Source organism: Heteronotia binoei, chromosome 15 (genome assembly GCF_032191835.1).
Source record: "Heteronotia binoei isolate CCM8104 ecotype False Entrance Well chromosome 15, APGP_CSIRO_Hbin_v1, whole genome shotgun sequence".
Lineage (NCBI taxonomy): Eukaryota > Metazoa > Chordata > Lepidosauria > Squamata > Gekkonidae > Heteronotia > Heteronotia binoei.
In genome coordinates, this window is record NC_083237.1 from 21,833,674 (window position 1) to 21,857,066 (window position 23,393).

A 23,393-nucleotide genomic window follows, 5' to 3' on the forward strand; every position below is an offset into this window, starting at 1 on the left:
ACTAGGAGGGTCCAGTCCTCTCCTCCAAGCAAGGAACAGAGATTTGGAGGAACTAAATAGTAAAGAGACTTCAGGAAGAAACTCCAGGAGAAGCTTCTCTGACCCAGCCTGACCTGGTTGGTGGGTGGGGAAGAGAGAAGTGATAAAACTCAGCAGAAATTTGTAACTTCCTAAGCTAAGGAACTTGTCCACATCTGACAGGACATGTATAGATAGAGGGACAGAAGAATTGTGTTTTATCCATTTCTTTTGAATCCCTTGCACCGTCTGGTGCTGTGGTAAAAGTATGCTTGTGAACATTTTCTCTTTAATAAATACTTTATAACTTTGGATACTGCTAATGGTTCTCTGTACCACACAAACCTTCACTGCCTTGGATGCAGTATTTTAAAAGGGGTGCCAGGGGGAATTCCGGCAGTTGGAAGCAGCTATTTCTCTGGGGGTGCATAAGGCAGTAAATGGTTCCCATGGTGATCAGATGCTGTGAAGCAGGAGACACATAGGCAAGGCCTCAGAACTTGGAAGAGAAGCTTGGGAGACCTGAGTCTCTCAGAGGACAACTTTTTACTAAGACCAGGTGGTGGCCATGGTTACCCAAGGAAGAAGAGCCTCTCCAGGTGTTGGGAAAACCTTGGAGGGCAGTGTGAAACAGAACCTGTAGGCCTGGGCCTTGTGGTGTTTTTTTGGGTGGAGGGGTTGCATGAAGGCTAGTGCTGCCAACTTCCTGGTAGGGCCTGGAGTTCTCCCAGAATTTCAGCTGATCTCTACACAGATCAGTTCCCTGGAGGGATGGGAAGATGGCAGCTTTGGCTCATAGACTTTTGGACATCACATCCCTGATCTCTCCCCTTCCCAAACTCCACCATCTACAGGCTCTACCCCCATCTCCCCAGGAATTTCCCAAGCCATAGTTGGCAACTGAAAGCTGCAATGAAATGTTTTAGTAATAGGGTTGCGAACCTCCAGGTGGTGATTGGATGTATCCCAGTATTACAATTGATCTCCAAACTACAGAAAAAATGGCAACTTTGGAAGGTGAGCTCTGTGGCATTAATTACACACTGAGATGCCATCCCTCCCCAAACCCTGTCCTCCTCAGACTCCACCCCCAAGTTGTTGAAGTAGTTCCCAACTGGAGCTGGCCAGCCCCATTTAAGAACAATGATGACACGATCCTTATCCTATTTCTGATGTAATGTTTTCTGAAAGTAATGAGTATTTGAAATCATTTGGTATGTGAAACATTGATTTAATAAATACATTAATCAATTTATCATTTTAAGCAAAAAAGAAGCACTTAGCAATGTTCAAGGCAGTGAAGCCTGCGTTTTCTAGGTAGGAGATCATAATAAAGCTGCATGTGTTGTATGCATAGGGACATAAGAGAGGTCATATTGGATCAGGCTAATGGTCCATCCAGTCCAGCATTCCGTGTCACATGGTGACCAAAACTCAGGTCCCATCAGGAGGTCTACTAGCAGGGCCAGAACTTTGCACTGTTGCCCCCCGAGCACCAAGAATACAGAGTATCAACGCCCCAGACATAGTGTTCCCTCTGTACCTTGTGGCTAATAGCCACTGATGGACCTCTACTCCATATGTTTATCCAGTCCCCTCTTGAAGCTGTCTATGCTTGTAGTTGCCAGCACTTCCTGCTATAGTGAATTCCATGTGTTAATTACTCTTTGAGTGAAGAAGTACTTCCTTTTATCTGTTCTAAGTCTAATGCTCATTTCATTGAGTGTCCATTAGTTCCTGGGAGAAAAGTACTTCTTTTTCTAACTTCTCTATCCCTGCATAATTTTGTAAACCTCTATCATGTCACCCCTTAGTCATCATTTTACCAAGCTGAAAGGCCGCTATCCTCTTTAACCTTTCTTTGTAGGGAAGGTGTTCTACCCCCTTGATCATTTTAGTTGCTCTTTTCCTCACCTTTCCTAATACTGTAATATCCTTTTTGAGGTGCTGTGACCAGAACTGTACACAATATTCCAAATGAGGCGGTATCATAGATCTGTACAGGGGCATTATGATACTGGCTGATTTGTTTTCAGTTCCCTTCCTAATAAAACCCAGTATAGCATTTGCCTTTTTACATTGTAGTTGCGCATTGAGTTGACATCTTCAGTGAGTTATCGACCACAAATCCAAGGTTTCTCTCCTAGACAGTCCCCTCCAGTTTGGACCCCATCAACATATATTTATAGTTAGGATTTTTGGCTCAGACGAGCATTGCTTTGCACTTTCCCATGTTGAACCTCATTTGCCACATTGATACCTACTTGCCCAGCTTGGACAGATCTGCCTGGAGGTCCTCACACTCCCCCTTGCTTTTCACCAGCTGAACAATTTAACACAATATGCAAACTTAGCCACTTCACTGCTTACTCCCTACTCCAGATTATTAATGAATAAGTTAAAAAGCTCCAGACATAATAGTCTTCAAGCAGTGGCTGAACAAGGAGGCCTTGTGGTACCCCACTGAGTACCAGCTTCCACTGTGAAAACTGCCCATTTATACTTACTCTCTGTTTCCTGTTAATTGACTAGTTTTTAATCCAGGAGTAGAGGACTTATTCTCTTACATCATGACTGCTGAGTTTACTTTGGAGCCTTTGATGAGGAACTTTATCACAAGTTTTCTGGAAGTCTTGGTAAACAACAGCTACTAGGTCACCTTTGTTCATGTTTGTTCACCCCCCCAAAGAACTATAATGTTAGTGAGACAAGATCTTACAGAATCCATGCTGATTCTTCCTCAGTAGCTATTGTTCATCAATGTGCCTACTCATTTTATCTTTAGTAACAGATTCCACCAACTTACCTGGTATTGATGTTAGACTGACCAGCCTGTAATTTTCCAAATCTCCTCTGGAACCTTTTTTAAAAGATGGGAGTTACATTGGCTAGCCTTGGGAATGGAAGCAGATTTTAGAGATAGATTGCATATTTTTTCAGCAGATCTACAAGTTCACATTTGAATTCTTTCAGAACTCTTGGATGTATGCCATCTGGGCCTTGTGATTCAGTTTCTACTTGGAGATTGTGTACCCACAGAAAAACCCAATAAGGGATCCTAAGAATGAGGCCCTAATTTAGTGTGTGAGGGAAGGAGAAGGAAGGAGACTGAACAATTTACCTCTGTTTATGGAGAGATCTGCATAGGAAAACTGTTTTCAAATATTTGTTTGTTTCCTTTTCTCTAGACTTTGGCTCTGGTGTTTTGAGTCTGATTTAATATTCCAGTTTCCATGGACAAGTGGCGAAAGCTCCTAGGCAGGGTACAAACTTCAGATTCAGAACGTTACACCCAACCGAGATCCTTCACTGAGGTTTCTACTGAAGACTTTGCTGGCGAATATGGTTTTGAGTTGGTACTCCTGAAGTTGCAGGTAATCAGGCCCAAGACCTGCAGGGCATGGAATCAAGGTAGGGTGGGAGCAGTGCAGAAAGTGGATTGAGGGGAGGGGACCATCTAGCTTTTGAGCCAAGAATTGCATAAAAACATTGTGGGGCACCCAAAAGCCCTGTTTCACCTCTTATGTTTTTTTCTTCAAGGGAATTCTTAACAGAGTTTGTCTGGGTGGAGCTGCACATTCATGATGCACAGTTTTAATCTAGAACAAGTCCTGAATACTGCCCAGGGGCAGAGGGTGGGGTGGGGTGGGGGGTTGTGCTCCACCTGAAGCTAAGGTTGCCAGCTTCTAGGTGGTAGCAGAACAAAATAAACCATGTAAAAATAAATAAACCAATAAAGAGACAGTTTAAATTACAAATTTATGTTATGTATTTAATCTGTTTTTAAGGAAATGTATGTATATAGTTCATGAAGATTAGGTTCTGTATCAGATGAGACGGAGGGAATTTGGCATGGTTTAGCCTGATCTTGTCAGATCTCAGGAGCTGAGCGGAGTTGATACTTGGAAGGGAAGATTCTGCAGTGGAAGGCCCTGGCAAACTACCTCTGCTTCTCATTTGCCTTGAAAACCCTTGCTGGGGTCACCATAAGTTGGTTGCAACTTAATGACACTTACATATTTATGTAAGAGGAGGCAGTGTGTCATTAAAGAGTGGAAGTCTTGGGCGGAGAATTGGATAGTGTGAGTGATCCATATTATGGCTTGTAATCTGAAGGGGGCAGGACACTTTGAATAAGCAACAGCATACACAAAATGTAGACAGTTCTTAGGAGGTGTTGTAGGTGTGGCAGGGTGAGGGTGCTGTTAATGGTAGAGATTTGTGAGAAGGCTCGGGTGAAGGTAGGCAGTCTAGATGTCTGGCTAATGGGCTCCTGAGCTCACACAGACTGGAGTGAGCATGAGATTGCATCTGCAACTTCGCGCCCGGCACAATTGTTCAATACAATTCGGACCCTTATAACTCTGCCACAAGGCAGACCAAATTTTAATGAATTGGAGATTGGCTGTGAGGCTTTTGCGAACTTTTTTGCAGATAAGGTCGCATCGCTCCGCCACGACTTCCCCGCCATATTGGAGACAGGATGTGAACCTGAGTCTCCGTGCCTGTCTTCGGAGTGTGTCCTGGATGGTTTCAATGCTCTCAGTCTGGAGGAAGTTGACAGGATTGTCATGTCTGCTCGCCCTACAACCTGTAATCTGGACCCCTGCCCCTCCTGGCTTATTAAAGCTTGCCAGAGGGAGCTTAGATATCCGGTACGGGATATCATAAACAGATCCCTGATGGAAGGGCATTTTCCAGCACCTCTGAAAGAGGCTGTGGTCCGCCCTCTATTGAAAAAACCAACGTTAGATCCGGCCAAATTGACACACTATCGGCCGGTCTCGAATTTACCCTTTTTGGGTAAACTCATTGAGAGGGCAGTGGCGTTGCAGTTGCAGAGTTTTCTGGAAGATGCTTCCATTCTTGACCCCCATCAGTCCGGTTTCCGTCCGGGTCACGGGACGGAGACAGTGCTGGTCGCTTTGATGGATGATCTCCAGCGGCATCTGGATCGAGGCGGCTCGGCGGTGCTGGTGTTATTAGACCTATCGGCAACGTTCAATACGGTTGACCACCAGCTGCTGACGTTGTCTCGCCGACACGGGGATTCAGGGGTTGGCCCTACAATGGCTCTCCTCGTTCCTTGATGGTCAGGGACAAAGGGTGGCGATTGGGGGTGAGTTGTCCCAGAGGCACACGCTTGATTGTGGGGTGCCCCAGGGGGCAGTTATTTCCCCAATGTTGTTTAACATCTACATGTGCCCCCTTGCCCAGATTGCCCGGAGATATGGGCTGGGTTGCTACCAGTATGCTGATGACACCCAGCTCTATCTATTCATGGACGGCCGGCCTGACTGTGTCCCAGAAAATCTGGACCGGGCATTACAAGCCGTGGCTAGATGGCTCAGGCTGACTAGGTTGAAACTAAATCCAGCGAAGACAGAGGTCCTTTGCTTGGGTCGCCGTGGTCTGTGGGGGGGGGGGAATTCCCCTTCCAGCTCTTGACGGTGTGCCACTGACAGTGGTGCACAGGGTCAAGAGCTTGGGGGTACTACTTGAGCCTGCCTTAACTATGGAGGCTCAGGTAGCAGCCACTGCTAAGTCCGCATTCTTTCATCTTAGGCGGGCGAGGCAGCTGGCTCCCTTCCTGGAGCAGGACGATCTGGCAACAGTGATCCATGCAACAGTCACCTCAAGGTTGGATTACTGTAATGCCCTCTACATGGCGCTGCCCCTGTGCCGAACCCAGAAGTTGCAGCTGGTGCAGAACGTCGCCGCTCGGCTGTTATTAGGGCTCCCTAGAAGGGAGCACATTTAGCCGAGCCTTTGGGGACTGCACTGGCTACCAATAATATACCGAGTCCGGTACAAGGTGCTGGTTATTACCTTTAAAGGCCTATATGGCCTAGGACCTGCCTACGTTAGGGACCGTCACTTCCCATATATCCCCCAGAGAGTACTGCGATCTAGCTCTCGAAACCTGCTTGTAATCCCCGGGCCAAAGGAGGCCCGGTTGAAGTCAACCAGGGATAGGGCCTTCTCAATTACAGCCCCTTGCTGGTGGAACCAGTTACCGGAAGAGGTCAGGGCCCTGCGGGATATTGAACAGTTCCGCAGGGCCTGCAAGACAGTCCTCTTCCAGTTGGCCTATAACTGACCGGTACCGAAACACCGAAATATTGAAGGAAGTTTATAGATGGCACACTGATAGGGATATTAATGTTTTAACTATGTAATTTATTATTGTATTTTAATTCTGAATTTTATTGTTAGAACTTTTATGCTGTGAGCCGCCCTGAGCCTGCTTCGGTGGGGTAGGGCGGGATATAAATCAAATTAAATAAATAAATAAGAAATAAGAACTGGTTTTTCTGGTAGGCAGCTGGGATTGATCAGTGATACGTGCAACAGCAGCAATGGGCTTTCCCTTCCTTCTTTCTCATTCCCACTCCTGAACCCAGTATTCACAGATTCTGAACAGGCTATATTGTCTGAAAGGCATACCTTACCCTGTCCTTGTGAGGGTGTGCAGCCCACCACCTCCTCGGTCCATCATCCGTGCCATGACTGTGTACAATAATGGTGTAGCTGATGTGGTGGAATACGCAAAAAAGGCATCAGGACACAGAACTGGTGAGTGACAACAGCTCATCTGCCTCTTCTTTGACCAGAAATGGAGGAAGGCAGGATGGCGCTCTGGGAACTGCATTCTGGGATGCCTGTCTGGGCCTGATTTCTGAAAGAGACAAGAGCGAAGAGTCACAACTCACTCCCATCCACCCAGTAGCAAGAGAAAGGCACTCTCCACAGGTTCCAAGGCACCTAATTAGTGTTTTATGGGTTAGGCCCTGATGTACTGGAAGCTCATGAACTCATTTTTCCCCACCCCAGAAACAAGAGCCTTCTTCCTCACACACACAGTGACCTGTAGTGTGTGCCGTGAAAAGGGAGGAACAAATTTAGGTGCCTTCTGCCCCCACATTGTCATGGCTATGGTGGATGATTCAGGTTAAAAAAAATGTATTTTCTAGGGCAGGTGGGTGGGGGGAGAGGACAGCATAAATTGAGTGAGACTTCCATATTTTAGCACCATGTGTATGTTGGGCTAGTTGTTTTTACTGTTAGTGAGGGAAAGGCTCTCTGTATAATCTTAGGGTCTGCTCTCTCTCAGTATGGTGTGTTGGTTAGAGGACTAGTGTCTGGGAGACCCAAGTTCAAATCCTCACTCTGGCATGGAAGGTTGCAGGGTGGCCTTGGGCCAGTCATACACTCTCAGTCTAAGCTACCCCACAGGATTGTTGTGAGGATAAAATGGAGGAGACTGATTTAAACCTCTTTGGGTTCCTACTGGGGGAAAGATGCAGTATAAATACAGGCAATGAAATAAAATATTCCAAGACTCCTCCATAGCTCTGAAATTTGATCCTCAAGCTGTTCTGTGACTGGACTTGAAGCTCTCCAATATCAGCTCGCTTCTTCAAAGTGGTCTCCCTTAAAAACTCTCCCCCCCATTATGTCTTTTGGCAGATGTGCCCCACCTTGAGCACCCAATCCAGGTGGAAGGGAATCAACATGCCCGGTACTTCACTGACAAGAAGACAGCATGCAAGAGTGTCACCGTCCCTTATGAAAGTCCTGAGGTTGTGAGGATCAAGATTGCTTGCGTAGATGGGATTAGGGGGGGGTATAAAGAGAGAGACTGTGGGAAAGCTCCTAGGCAAGTTCTGTATTTATTTAAGAAAATTTTATGTCGCCTTTCCAGAATCCTGCTTGAGGCTGTTATGTGTTATCTGCAATTAAATGCAGGGGTGCCAATTTTGAATTTATACGCAATATTCAAATCCCACGTCTATCCCCACCAAAGGATTGCCATATCTTGGCTGGGAAATTTTTAAAGATATGACAGCAGAGGATGGAGAGGGTGGAATTAGTAGAATGGAATCAGCAGGGGTGTGATGCCATAGATTCCACCCTCCAAAGCAGCCATTTTCTCCATGGGAATTGGTCTCTGTAGTCTGGAGATCAGTTGCTCGTCCAGGAGAATTCCAGCCCCCAAGCTGAAGTTGGGAACCCCACCCCACAGTCACCACATTCTCTGATTCTTTACTGCGCTATTTCTTGGCCCATGGTTCCCAAGTCTCTACTAAAGCTCATTCAACTTCCTCTCTACTACTAAGAGCATACAAACACTTTTATCTCCCCGGTCCCTGCATGATCATTTTTTCACCCCTCATTTTTTGTTATTCCTTACCTCTACCCCAATGTTTTTGTGAAGGAGGGGATATCTGTGTGTCATTCTGTCTCTACTCTGCAGGTAGGATCATTGTACACCATCATCCTGTACAGATTTATGTGCCTACGTGGCTGTGTTTCGTGCACATGTTGGCACAATTTCTTGATTGTGATCACTCTTGAATCCCAGAAGTGAGTAACACGTCTGTTGCACATTTGCTGTTGGTGTGTTTTGGCCCCGGAGGGTGGCATGTGAAGTGCACTGGGGGCCAGGGCTCTTGAGTTCTAGGCGATGAGAAATAAGGTGTCTGTTTGAGATCAGACTAGCCTAGAAGTCCTGGGGTCTCTGGGAAGGAAGTGGAGTGTTTCAGGGAATTAGCAAAGAGGTGTGGTGAGAGTCAGAACTTTGAATTCCATTGGTCCAATGATATCCGTTCATGCCAAGTGTTATGTTGGTTTAACAAAACAGTAATTCCTGCTTCATTTTCCTGAGGGGTATATTAGAAGTGAAGCAGAAGTATGGATGAACACATACAACCTACTTCTCATGCAAGTTATCTGTGCTGGATTTATCTGCTTCCCCCATTTTTCCAGTGTAGAAGGGATGGCGACTTCCTTTCTAGACAATGGAAGAGAACTTGGAGGGGGGAGCTCTGGGTGCTCCTGCAAGCACTGTGAATTCACACATAGTTGATTTGCAATTTCCTTTTGTGTAAAAGAGTATTCTGCACCCCAGGAGGTAACAAAGAAGCAGTCTTCTGCCACCATTGCATGTGCACAGTGTAGGCCCTCAGAGCTGTTCCAGGTGGCCAAAGTCTTGTTAGGATCGGTGCTGCAGGACAAGACGAACTGCCCCATGGCCCACTGTGACCATTGTGCTCAGCACTTTACAGATAAATCTCTTGCATCTATTCCGACTTGGACTCTGTATTAGCAATGACAGGATCAGGCGGTGCCAGGATGCCAACTTGTCCAGTTGTGTGAGATGCTTTTCTGTTTATTTGGTCTGAGGATATGGACAGGATCCTCAAGTTTGAGGCCTACCACCTGCTTGTATGACCCTTGCCCTTCTTGATGAATTAAATTTGTGGGGTGAGGGGGCTGACGAAGTAGTTAATGCTTCTGTAAGAGAGGAGGTGATCGCCCCAGCCTCGAAACAGACTGTGGTCAGTGTTCCCTCTAAGCTGAGTTAGTGTGAGCTAGCTCACAATTGTTTAGCCTCCAGCTTACACATTTTTGTCTCAGCTCAGGAAGAATGGCCCCAGAGCAAACTCATTTATGCAGTAGCTCACAACTTGAATGCTGGTAGCGCACAAAATAATTCTTTTGCTCACAAGACTCCACAGCTTAGAGGGGACATTGACTGTGGTGTGTCCATTTCTAAAGAAGCATGCACCCTGGATCCAGGAGATGTCCATAATTATTGACTGGTCTCAGCTGTGCCATTCTTGGGCAAGATGATTTAACTCCAAGCTTTCATGTTTAGATCCCTTCCAATCTAGGTTTTGGCCTGATTAGGCAAAAGATGAGATGGCTGGACAGTGTTACTGATGTAATTAACATGATTTTAAGTGGGCTTCAGAGGGTGGTGGAAGACAGGAGGGCCTGGCGTGACTTGGTCCATGGGGTCGCAGAGTGGGACTCTACTGTGTGACTGAACAACAACAATGGACTGAAACAGTCTTGGTCGGCCTGGTGGTTGACGTGCTGGGAAACAGACAGGGGGAGTGTGACTCCTCAACTTCTCATGGCATCTTTCTGGACTGCCTATCTGGGTTGGGATTGAGAGGCATCATTATACGGAGGTGCCACTGCTGTCTGGAGGGAAGGTTTCGGGAGGTCAGTCCCTTGGCCGCTCAGTCCCTTGGCCAGTGGGGCCCCACAAGGTTCCATCTTATCCCCTGTGCTCTTTAATATTGATATGAAACTGCTGGGTGAGGCCACCCAGAGATATGGGCTCAATGGTGTGCTGGGGCAGCTTCTTACTGAGTTGCAAGAGCCAATTGTTAGATTTTCATAAATTTTGCAAACTGGTTGAAAATTCTTCAGCATGCATGCACCCTTCAGCTTTGCCTCAAGGTGGAGAGCCAGGAGAGCCAGTTTGGTGTAGTGGTTATGTATGCGGACTCTTATCTGGGAGAACCGGGTTTGATTCCCCACTCCTCCACTTGCACCTGCTAGCATGGCCTTGGGTCAGCCATAGCTCTGTCAGAGGTTGTGCTTGAAAGGGAAGCTGCTGTGAGAGCCCTCTCTAGCCCCACCCACCTCACAGGGTGTCTGTTGTGGGGGAGGAAGGTAAAGGAGATTGTGAGCTGCTCTGAGACTCTTCGGAGTGGAGGGCGGGATATAAATCCAATATCTTCTTCTTCTTCTTCAAGCGATCGATTCCCTACCAGTTGCTGCACAGTCTCATTTTGACCAGTGGCTCCCTCTAATTTCCCTCACATCTTCTTGATTGCTAAAAAAACAATTGGCGGGAACTGCGGGTGGCCATGCAGCAACTGGTAGGGAATTGATCCCTTAATCTGAGGAAAGCAATAGTCTGGGGGCAGACTGACTGCACTGTGGAATGAGTCCTAGTTTAGATTACTGCAGTATGCTGTACATGGGGCTGCTTTAGAAAAATCTTTGGAAACTTTTAGTTGGTACGGAATGCTGCAGTCAGGATGCTTACTGGAGTGGGTTGTAGGGGCCATATCACCCCAGTCTTGGCTCATTTATACTAGCTCCCAGTTTGTTTTTGGGCACAATTCAAGGTGCTAGTCTTGACTTTCAAAACCCTATATGGTTTGAGGCCAACATAGCTTGAGTGTTACCTACTACTCACCAACCACGGTGGTCATTTTCGGAGGCCCTGGTTCAGGTGCCCTTGTCTTCTGAGAACAGATGGGTGGCAACCTTGGAAGGGCCTTCTCAGTCATGGCACCAAAGCTCTGGAACTCTCCCCTTAAGGAGAATTATTTGTCCCCTTCCATTGCCATCTTGGGCCAGCAGCTGAAGACTTTGGTTTGGCATTCCATCAATGATCCCTCCTTCCTTGAGCAGTATTTAACAGCTGGTTTTATGTCTTTGTATACATTTTAATTCTGTTTCTGATTGTTCTAATGATGTGGGTTTTGGAGGAACTGATTTAAAAATGGGATTTAATCATGTATGTCTTGTTTGTTTTAGTATTTTTTTTGTTAGTTTTAGTATTGTTAGCTGCCTTGGTAGCCTTTGTGAGGGCAGAGTGATGGAATATAAATTTTGTAAAATAAAATACAGAAAAACAGAAAATGTGTAAAATAAAGAGGATGAATGAACTGTGCAAAAGTAAGCTGTACCCTCTTAAACATCCTTCCACAGGGACACCTGTGCTGTTTTGCTTGTTATTGTTAGTATATAATGGATCAGGGGTGGCCAAACTTGTCTAACATAAGAGCCACATAGAATACTTCAGATGTTTGAGAGCCACAAAAAATGAATGTCAGATGTTTGAGAGCAGGAAGGGAGGAAGGCAAATAGATGGGGGGAAAGAGAGAGGAAGAGATGGAAAGAAAGCAAGTTTAAATCCATTCTCCAAGCCACTAGCTGGATTGGTTTGGAGAAGTGATTTTAAAAGACAAATGCCTTCCTCAAGCTGGTTGATAGGGTAGTGGGGGCTTCAAGAGCCACGCAATATGTATGAAAGAGCCACATGGGGCTCCTGAGCCGCAGTTTGGTCACCCCTGTAATAGACCATCTAATGCTGACATGGAATTCATGGTTGCACTTTTTTATACTCTCCTCCTGGCTTTTTGTTCTTTTAACAGAGGGCAGATTCTTGGGCGTGGTTGTTTTGAAGTCAGGGTGTCTTCCATGCCCGGATTAGACCTCATGAGAGATGAAGGAAAGGCTTTGGAAGGTACAAGTCATGTGATTGATTCAGAGGGGGGAAGAGCTGTGACTGGGGATGGGTCTGTGGCAGAGAAGATCATGTGAAGGCATAGCCTTAGGAGAAGGTGTATAAGTGGGCAGGGAAGGGCTGTGGATGGAAATAAATAATAGAGTCTCACCTTGTATGTTCCTGAACGGGTCGAATGAAACAAGTGACATTAGGGGTCTGTGCAAGAAAAGGCAACAAATTCTCCTACTTTCTTGTTTAGGAAAAAAGATTTGAAACACCTTAATTATATTTTTGTGCTTTATAATGCTTACTCTGATTTCTCAAGGGTCTGCCCACCTTACCATTATTATACTATGTGGCAGGTGACAAGCTGGGATTTACATTTTTTTTGCATGCCAGTGATAAACTGAAACAGCAGTCTGCTGAGCATGTGCTGATTATTCCTTGGAAACTTCCATGATGTGGGTAGCGGTTTGGGGTGGGGGTGGTTGGCCTGCCTGGCTTTACTAGGAAAGAAGACATGCGGGTGCTTTTTCCCATGGAAGATTCCAAGATTGGTTGGGGGGGTTGGGTTTACTTTTCACCAAGGAAACTTCCACATGTGGTTTCTAGCTGGGGTGGTGCTTGTCTATTGATGGGGGCTGTTGACCATAATTCAAAAAAGGGGCAAAGGACTGCTCGGCCAATAAAAGCTATAGCTCTGCTGCAGGAAATCAAGAGAGCAATCAATGGCAAGACACATATGCAAGGTACAATTCACAGTGCATGAACAAATGGTTCATGGGGTGTTCTTCAGTATAGAGCAAGATTGCTACAGTGCAAGGTACGGTTGTCAACTCCTAGTTGGATAGTTCCTGAAGATTTTGGGGGTGGAGCCTGGGAAGGCCAGGGTTTGGGAAGGGGAGAGAACTCAGCAGTGTACAGTGCTACAGCATCCACCCTTCCGTATGGGTAATCTCAGAAACTAGATTGAATCTAGGCATGGGTGTTTTGGAGAGGCTGAAGGAGCCAAGGAAGACTTGGAAGCTGGAGTTTGAGATACAGGATGAAATGCAATCAGAAAGTACTGATCTGTTTGGCAGTGGCAGCAGATTCCTTCCTAGTATCTATACAGACCTAGCCAATCATGCCACCTTGACAGCAGTAGCCAGGAGGATGGGGTATAAATGTTTTAAATAATCCAGAGGCTTCATGCTGCTTGCCAAACTCAGGGGTGATATTGGACAGAGTAAGTGTCCATGAGTTCTGGCATGGCACAGTTTGTTTGACAGTATCCCTCCTAAGACCCCCAGTGCTACCCCCCCCTCCCCCCTTCCTGGCAGCCTCTGACCCAGGGATGCCATTTGCCAGCTTATAGCAGAAGGCCTCTCGCTGTTGGGGATCTCCGTCTCACGCTTGTTCCTCTGAGCAGTGGGAGAAAGGTCCAGGTCAGAAATTATATCAGGTGACACGTGATGTCATGTCTACCTGAAAACCTGGATGTAAGCAAGTTAGATGACTCTTCTATTGATGGGGGTGCCTATCTATTCTCCATAATTTCAAAAAAGGGGCAAAGGACTGCTTAGCCAATTAAAAATACAACTCTGCTGTAGGAAATCAAGAGAGCAATCAATGGCAAAGCACATATGCAAGGTACAATTCACAGTGCTTGAACAAATGATTCATGGGGTGTTCATGGATATCCAGTATCCTTGCACTGACCCCATGGAAACCATGGTGAGTAATTCTGCCTTCTTTTTTTATAGAGGAAACTGTTGTCTATGAAAACCAGTTGGAGCTGATACGCTGCGTCTCTAATGTACCTGAAGTCTTGCATGAATTGGTTGGTGATGTTTTGAGCAGGGCTCAATATGAAGATATTATGTCTGAGCCCACAGATGTGTTAAGGATGCGAAAGTTGTTTAAGAAGGTGTTGACAGGGAACGAGAGATATCAAGTCTATTTCTACCAGGTGCTACAGAAGACAAACCTGGACCTTATAAAGAAACTGTTTGGTAAGCCAATGTGTGAGTGTGAAGTTTTAAAAAACAGATACAGGCTTCATGCTCATCTCAGTGATTATACCCCCCCCCCCAAAAAAAATTCATTGTTTCTAGTTTTGAGCTGAGCAGTCCATGAACTGTGTCATTCCATTAACGTGATGTTACAAGTTTCTCTGCAGACATGTAAGCCACTGCCTTGAATGCAATCCCCTGTTGCTGAGGAGCATGAGTGAATGTTGCAGGCTCTGGGAAGGAGGCTAACCAAGTGCTGTAGACTCAGCCACCCCCACCCCACTCTCATTTTGTATGCTTAACTGATCCCCAGCATGGATCACTCGGCAGGGAAGTGATCCCTTATTACTTGGTGCATTTTTTTCAGAGAGAAGAAGCCTTCAGACAGGAAGCAAGTTGAAGAGCAGCTGACAGGGTGTCTCTCCTGACCCTTGTATCTTGTGTAAGCATATAATAGGCGGTTTCAAAACAAATGATAATCCGGATGAGACAGCAGAATGCTGTTTAGGACTTTAGATTCACATAGCAACTTTTGGCACATTTTAGGGCAGTGGTACTCGCCCAGTGGCTCAGGTGGCTCTTTGACATACCACCTGTGGCTCATCATTGTTTCCCTGTATGGTTCCTGAAACACTGGGTGTGGCCCTTACCAAGTCTGAAGCAGTCACTGTGGAAAAAGAAAATGCAAGCCTTCCTGCAGGACAGGCCTCATGAGGTGCAAATTGGAAGTCAGTGCAGCTCTTTGGGTTGACTGTAATTGTGAATGCGGCTCTCTGCAAGATGTGGAATGAGTAGTGCTGTTTTAGGGTATCATTTAAGAGCATCAGACCATCAGTTATTTAGCTTATTATGTATCTGCTAATCTTCTTTGTGGCCTCTGTTTTTAGGCTAGTGGCACTTCAAGTTTTCCTTTTTACCTGGGCACTTCAGTGTCCTGGGCCAGTCTTGTACAGCCTTCCATGTCTTTATCTTCCAGTTCTAACATAGGGCTTGGGTGTTGACATCCTGGTAGAACTGATCTTTACTCATTCTGTCATGGGGTGGTACAGGTTCACATAGATTCCCCATTTCTGCCCACTTGTGCTGTCCTGGATGGCCTCACACTGGTCAGGGTCTAAAGTGTGAAAGAGGAGCTGGTGCAGAATCTTGTCGACTGAAGAGGCTTGTCAGGCTAACCCTCTTTTTGGTCACTTGACAAAAATGACTGCATGAGCAACAAAGCACATTAGAAAAAAAGATGCAGATCAGTCATGTGGTGTTATTTGTCCCTTATGCAAATCCTGTGTAAAGGTACTCTTGTCTGTCTCCAGAGTCTCAATTTATTTTATTTTTACGTTATTTTATTAATATGCCTCATTTCATTTTTAACACTGTTTTTCATTTCTTGTAACATTTTTCAGTATAGGTTGACAGAAGGTAATAATCCTTTATGCCACAAGAGGATGTTACAATATAGGAAGAGACTAAGAATATCAGCAGGTCAGAGAAATGTTCTTCAGGCCTTGGTCTCCAGACTTGCAAACTAAGAAAACAAGGCACACAAGAGAAAGGGCTGAGGAACTGAGCAGCTTTTATTTATCTAGGAATTATAGATATGTAAACCATTCTTATCAGTGACACAACAATTTGTCAAAAGGCACACGACAAAGCAGAGTTGTCAATGTGTGTCAAGAAGTCTCAATGTGTGGATGAGACGATGGTGTAGGGAGGAAGGGTTTAAGTTTGTTAGACACTGGGATGCTTTCTGGAACAAGCGGGAGCTGTACAAAAGAGACGGTCTCCACTTGTCCCCAGATGAAACCAAGCTGCTAGTGCTTAAAATCAAAAAGGTAGCAGAGCATTTTTAAACTAAATCTTGGGGGAAAGCCGACAGGAGATGAAATGTCTCTGGTTCGGGAGGACTCATCTCAAAGAGATGAAGGGTTAGCTGTTACTTTTCTACCGTGTAATGGATCAGCGTTGTCCACTGAGATGGTGACAAACTGTATGGAGTGTCTGCCAAAGTCTCGAGGCAGCAGGAGGAAGGTGGCGGGCCTAACTTGCCTGGGAAATTATAGATGTTTGTATGCAAATGCTAGAAGTGTTCGAAGTAAAATTGGTGAGTTGGAATGTTTAGTGTTGGGGGAAAACACAGACATTGTGGGAATTTCAGAAACTTGGTGGAATGAGGAGAATCAGTGGGACACGGTGATTCCTGGATATAAGTTATATCGGAAGGATAGGGAGGGGAGGGTTGGAGGTGGGGTGGCTCTGTATGTCAGAGAGAGCATACGGTCCAGTAAGACTGAGGTCAGAGAATTAGACTCCCTTCTAGAAATGCTTTGGGTTTAAATAGAGGGCCCAAAAGGAAATTTAACTATGGGAGCTTTTTATTGCCTACCAAATCAAAAGATAGAGGATGATTATAATATGATGGGAGGATTAAATGTAAAAACTATGTCATAACAGGTGATTTTAACTATCCGCAGATTGATAGGGTCAATATAGGTTCAGGTCGAGAGAAAGAGATTGAGTTTGAGTTTTTTTGGCCACTGTGTGACACAGAGTGTTGGACTGGATGGGCCATTGGCCTGATCCAACATGGCTTCTCTTATGTTCTTATGTTCTTAAGAACATAAGAGAAGCCATGTTGGATCAGGCCAATGGCCCATCCAGTTCAACACTCCGTATCACAGAGTGGCCAAAAATTTTATATTTATATACACACATACACTGTGGCTAATAGCCACTGATGGACCTCTGCTCCATATTTTTATCTAACCTCCTCTTGAAGCTGGCTATGCTTGTAGCCGCCGCCACCTCCTGTGGCAGTGAATTCCACATTAATCACCCTTTGGGTGAAGAAGTACTTCCTTTTATCCGTTCTAACCTGACTGCTCAGCAATTTCATTGAATGCCCATGAGTTCTTGTATTGTGAGAAAGGGAGAAAAGTACTTTTTTCTCTACCCTCTCCATCGCATGCATAATCTTGTAAACCTCTATCATGTCAACGTTTCTCCAAGCTAAAGAGCCCCAAGCGAAAGTGTTCCAACCCTTTCATCATTCTAGTTGCCCTTTTCTGGACTTTTTCCAATGCTATAATATCCTTTTTGTGGTGCGGTGACCAGAATTGCACACAGTATTCCAAATGAGACCGCACCATCAATTTAAACAGGGGCATTATGATACTGGCTGATTTGTTTTCAATTCCCTTCCTAATAATTCCCAGCATGGCGTTGGCCTTTTTTATTGCAAACGCACACTGTCTTGACATTTTCAGTGAATTATCTACAATGACCCCAAGATCATTGGTCAATCTTGGTCATTCTCTGCCAGTTCGCAACCCATCAACTTGTATTTGTAGCTGAGATTCTTGGCCCCAATGTGCATTACTTTGCACTTGGCCACATTGAACCTCATCTGCCATGCTGACACCCACTCATCCAGCCTCAACAGATCCCTTTGGAGTTCCTCACAATCCTCTCTGGTTCTCAACATCCTGAACAATTTAGTGTCATCCGCAAACTTGGCCACTTCACTGCTCACTCCCAACTCCAAATCATTTATGAACAAGTTAAAGAGCATGGGACCCAGTTCCTAGCCCTGCGGCACCCCACTGCTTACCGTCCTCCACTGAGAAGACGGCCCATTTATACTCACTCTCTGCTTCCTATTAATTAGCCAGTTTTTGATCCACAAGAGGACCTGTCCTTTTACTTCATGACTTTCGAGCTGTCTAAGGAGCCTTTGATGAGGAACTTTATCAAAAGCTTTCTGGAAGTCAAGGTAAACAACATCTATTGGGTCTCCTTTGTCCACATGTTTGTTCACCCCATCAAAGAAATACAACAATGTTGCAACAAAGAAATGAAATGTTAGTGAGGCAAGATCTTCCCTTACAGAACCCATGCTGAGTCTTCCTCAATAACCCGTGTTCATCAATGTGCCTACTCATTCTGTCCTTGATAATGGTTTCTACCAACTTTCCCAGTATTGAAGTCATACTGATTGGCCTGTAATTTCCCGAATCTCCTCTGGAACCCTTTTTAAAGATGAGGGTGACATCTGCTACCTTCCAGTCCTCAGGAACGGAGGCAGATTTCAATGAAAGATTACATATTTTTGTCAGGAGATCCACAAGTTCAACTTTGAGTTCATTCAGAACTCTTGGATGTATGCCATCCGGACCTGGTGACTTATTAGTTTTTAATTCGTCAATCAGTTGTAGGACCTCCTCTCTTGTCACCTCAATCTGCCTCAGGTAAATAACAAATAAAGACTTTTTTTAAAAAAAGAAGCAGGAAACCAGCCAGGGAGGCAGTGGGGCCCTTGGATGACCAAGGGGTCAAAGGATTACTGAAGGAGGATAGGGAAATGGCTGAAAAGCTGAATGCATTTTTTGCCTCCGTCTTCACTGTGGAAGATGAGAACTTTTTGCCCGCACCAGAACCACTAATTTTGGAAGGGGTGTTGAAAGACCTGAGTCAAATTGAGATGACAAGAGAGGAGGTCCTACAACTGATTGACGAATCAAAAACTAATAAGTCACCAGGTCCGGATGGCATACATCCAAGAGTTCTGAAAGAACTCACAGTTGAACTTGTGGATCTCCTGACAAAAATATGTAATCTTTCATCGTTCCTGAGGACTGGAAGGTAGCAAATGTCACCCCCATCTTTAAGAAGGATTCTAGAGGAGATCCGGGAAATTACAGGCCAGTCAGTCTGACTTCAATACCGGGAAAGTTGGTAGAAACCATTATTAAGGACAGAATGAGTAGGCATATTGATGAACACAATTATTGAGGAAGACTCAGCATGGGTTCTGTAAGGGAAGATCTTGCCTCACTAACCTGTTACATTTCTTTGAGGGGGTGAACAAACATGTGGACAAAGGAGACCCGATAGATGTTGTTTACCTTGACTTCCAGAAAGCTTTTGATAAAGTTCCTCATCAAAGGCTACTTAGTAAGTTCGAGAGTCATGGAGTAAAAGGACAGGTCCTCTTGTGGATCAAAAACTGGCTGAGTAATAGGAAGCAGAGAGTGAGTATAAATGGGCAGTCTTCGCAGTGGAGGACGGTAAGCAGTGGGGTGCCGCAGGGCTCAGTACTGGGTCCCATGCTCTTTAACTTGTTCATAAATGATTCAGAGTTGGGAGTGAGCAGTGAAGTGGCCAAGTTTGCGGATGACACTAAATTGTTCAGGGTGGTGAGAACCAGAGAGGATTGTGAGGAACTCCAAAGGGATCTGTTGAGGCTGGGTGAGTGGGCGTCAACGTGGCAGATGTGGTTCAATGTGGCCAAGTGCAAAGTAATACACATTGGGGCCAAGAATCCCAGCTACAAATACAAGTTGATGGGGTGTGAACTGGCAGAGAATGACCAAGAGATTTTGGGGGCGTGGTAGATAACTCACTGAAAATGTCAAGACAGTGTGTATTTGCAATAAAAAAGGCCAACGCCATGCTGGGAATTATTAGGAAGGGAATTGAAAACAAATCAGCCAGTATCATAATGCCCCTGTATAAATTGATGGTGCGGTCTCATTTGGAGTACTGTGTGCAGTTCTGGTCGCCGCACCTCAAAAAGGATATTATAGCATTGGAGAAAGTCCAGAAAAGGGCAACTAGAATGATTAAAGGGCTGGAACACTTTCCCTATGAAGAAAGATTGAAACGCTTGGGGCTCTTTAGCTTGGAGAAACGTCGACTGCGGGGTGACATGATAGAGGTTTACAAGATAATGCATGGGATGGAGAAAGTAGAGGCAGGTTGAGTGGGCGTCAGCGTGGCAGATGAGGTTCAATGTGGCCAAGTGCAAAGTAATGCACATTGGGGCCAAGAATCTCAGCTACAAATACAAGTTGATGGGTTGCGAACTGGCAGAGAATGACCAAGATTGACCAATGATCTTGGGGTCATTGTAGATAATTCACTGAAAATGTCAAGACAGTGTGCGTTTGCAATAAAAAAGGCCAACGCCATGCTGGGAATTATTAGGAAGGGAATTGAAAACAAATCAGCCAGTATCATAATGCCCCTGTATAAATCGATGGTGTGGTCTCATTTGGAATACTGTGTACAATTCTGGTCACCGCACCTAAAAAAGGATATTATAGCATTGGAAAAAGTCCAGAAAAGGGCAACTAGAATGATTAAAGGTTTGGAACACTTTCCCTATGCAGAAAGGATAAAATGCTTGGGGCTCCTTAGCTTGGAGAAACGTCGACTGCGGGGTGACATGACAGAGGTTTTCAAGATTATGCATGGGATGGAGAAAGTAGAGAAAGAAGTACTTTTCTCCCTTTCTCACAATACAAGAACTCGTGGGCATTCAATGAAATTGCTGAGCAGTCGGGTTAAAATGGATAAAAAGAAGTACTTTTTCACCCAAAGGGTGATTAACATGTGGAATTCACTGCCACAGGAGGTGGTGGCGGCTACAAGCATAGCCAGTTTTAAGAGGGGATTGTATAAAAATATGGAGCAGAGGTCCATCGGTGGCTCTTAGCCACGGTATATATGTGTGTGTTGTGTGTGTATATATATATATATACACACACATATATATTGGCCACTGTGTGACACAGAGTGTTGGACTGGATGGGCCATTGGCCTGATCCAACATGGCTTCTCTTATGTTCTTATGTTCAAGTCTCTGGGATATGTGTTGAGAGAGATCCTTATCTTTATGAATAAATCATAGCTGTGGGAACTGAAGCCAGGAAATGAATAATTTGTATTAACTGGTGATGAGCTAAGAATGCAAGATCAAAGCACTGGTTGAAGGAGACACAGTTAGGAAAACCAATGCACAGCTCTTCCAAGAGATATGGTAGAAGGAATCAGGGCTACCCAGAGGTCTTTCTGCTGTACTTCTTTACTCCTCAGGTTTCTCCTCAAGGGACAATGGCTTTGATGTAACAGTAGGAAAGTGGAACTATAAACAGACTTAGCACAGTTCTGCTCGTGTAAGAGCACCTAGTACTTTCCTTCCAGAAATTGTTTGCACAAGATCCTGTGCTAGTGGAAACGCAAATGAGTATACAATATATCTTACTTAGCACAAGTGGCTACTGCTATCCTTTGCTTGTATTTCTGTTTGCACAAGAGCTTTAGCACAAGAGGAATTTTTGCTCTGGATCCAGCCCCGTGTCATCCTAGGGGACATACTAGGCTGAGATTAACCAGAGATTTCTTCTGGACTCACAGTTTCCAATTCTAGCTCAGTGGTACAGATCCAAATCCCATTAGAACATTTATCTGTAACGTTCCTAATATTTTTCTTCCTAGGAGGACATTTTGTGGAACGGCATCAAAAACAACTGATTAAAAATGTCTCTGGGATGGACGTTATTTTACCTCGGCTATTGCGTTTTGTCCTGAATTATGGTGACTATCTCTGCATTGGAGCGGAGGAAACAGATGCGGGCAAGGTGGCGAAGTTGCTTGAGTTGGTGCCAGGATGGGACAGGGCACAGAAGGATCAACTCTACCAGGAGCTGATTGAAACAAATGGGCCTCTTATCACAACCCTTGAGGGTAAATAAATAGCATGGAGATATATTGTACCACCACTGGGTGGATAGATATCCAAGTGACAAGTGGTAATTTACCAGGGCACCGAGGTTGTGAGTAAAAATTCTACTTTGTGAACTACTAGCATTGAATTTGTGAGCTGCTGTATAAATTAGTTTTCTTTAGGGCCATTTTTCCTGAGCTGAGACAAAAATTGTGTGAGCTGGAGGCTAAAGTATTGTGAGCTAGCTCAAACTAACTCAGCTTAGAGGGAACACCACATGGCACACATGTGATGATTCGGTAAGTTGGCTGCTTTGGTGGCTACAGTTCACTCATGTTTGCACCTGATGTGCAGTAAAATCCTCCTAAGGAAGAAGAACAAATTATTTGCATTGACGCCAACGATTTGCAGTTGTTGATCTTTGCAGATCATCCCCGTTTTCTCCTCCCTCCCCCTGGCAGCCACGTCTAAGCACCCCATGCAAGGCACTTGGCTTAGACTCCAGCAGAAATGTGTGGAGTGTGTAACCTGAAGACCTTCCCCTTTGCAAGAGCACACCTGAGTGTCTGTTAGCCTACCCACTCTGTCCCTTCCTACTGTGAGCTACAAGATAAAAGACAGGTGACTTAGGCATGACGAGTGGGTGGGAACTGAACCCGATCTGCCAAACACACAGACACAGCTGTAGAGCAATCCACACATTTACTGAACAGCATCAGGACCCAGGCAAGCAAGTCAGATGAATGGGTTGCCATCTCTCTCCTTCTTGCAAGGCTCCTGTGCCTTTGTATGCAGTACTGAAAGATTGCAGAGTTGTCTTGCTCACTACATGCCCATGACGGGAGCATTGGTGTTGCGGGGGGGGGGGGGTCAAACCATTTTTGATCACGGGGTGGTGGTGCAGCAGCTAGGTGAGGCTGAGTTTGGCAACCCCCAAAGCAGAACAGCAAGATGGCACTGGTCACAGGAACTATGTCCTGTTGCAGGCTGAGCAGATGGTTGTCATTCGACTTGGGAACAGGTTTCTTCCTGGACCTTCACTTTGTGAATGGCTGCCTATTGAGGGTCCAGACACACAAAGGCAGGAATTGGGCTCCAGAGTTCTGTGCCTGGGTCTGCAGTTCTCTCCTCTCTCTTCTAGCATGGGTGATGTATGGGGGTAGCAATAGCTTGTTGGAAGATTATGTATATTACCAGGGCTTTTTTGGAGCAGGAATACACAGGAACATCGTTCCAGCTGGCTTGATGTTAGGGGGTGTAATAAGTTTCTGCTGGGCTTTTCCTGCAAAAAGAGCCCAGTGTGAAACAATGGTGATGTCAGGGGGTGTGGCCTAATATGCAAATGAGTTCCAGCTGGGGGTTTTCTGCATAAAAAGCCCTATATGTTACAGTTTAAAAACAAAGGAATTTTTTTTTCAGCCACAGTAGAAGAGGAGGAGGAAAGTCGACTACAGTTGCTTGAGGCTTACAGTTCTGCATTCATATCTAACGGTGAGGACAGAAGCACAACACAAAAAGATCCATGACCATCAATATGTTGTGCTAACAAACCATTGGATCCGTCCATTGTTCTTGTTTTCAAATGATGGTTGAGGGGTAGCAATAGCTTATTGGAGAATTATATATGTCACAGTTCTTAAAAAAAGAATTTTCTTTTCAGCCAGAGTAGAAGAGAGTTCTGGAGTCATGGATCACGGTGAGGACAGAAGCTCAACACAAGAAAATTCATGACCATCAGCACGTTGTGCTGTCAGACCCCTGGATCCTCCCATTGTTCTAGTCTTCAAACGATGGCTGCTGGGCGGGGTGTGTGTGTGTGTGTAGCGATAGCCTTGTTGGA

General features: G+C 45.2%; 1 protein-coding gene across 1 annotated transcript in view; it reads left to right on the top strand.

The window, feature by feature from the left end:
* LOC132583307 (cellular tumor antigen p53-like) overlaps positions 1 to 22,085 on the top strand; it is a 31,327-nt gene extending 9,242 nt beyond the window's left edge. The window contains exons 5-12 of the mRNA XM_060254969.1: positions 3,247 to 3,392; positions 6,423 to 6,594; positions 7,489 to 7,601; positions 8,276 to 8,385; positions 11,985 to 12,076; positions 13,804 to 14,052; positions 21,325 to 21,573; positions 22,015 to 22,085. Of these exons, the coding sequence (XP_060110952.1) occupies positions 3,247 to 3,392; positions 6,423 to 6,594; positions 7,489 to 7,601; positions 8,276 to 8,385; positions 11,985 to 12,076; positions 13,804 to 14,052; positions 21,325 to 21,573; positions 22,015 to 22,085 (1,202 nt within the window). The remainder of the gene's footprint in view (positions 1 to 3,246; positions 3,393 to 6,422; positions 6,595 to 7,488; positions 7,602 to 8,275; positions 8,386 to 11,984; positions 12,077 to 13,803; positions 14,053 to 21,324; positions 21,574 to 22,014) is intronic.
* The last annotated feature ends 1,308 nt before the right edge of the window (positions 22,086 to 23,393 follow it).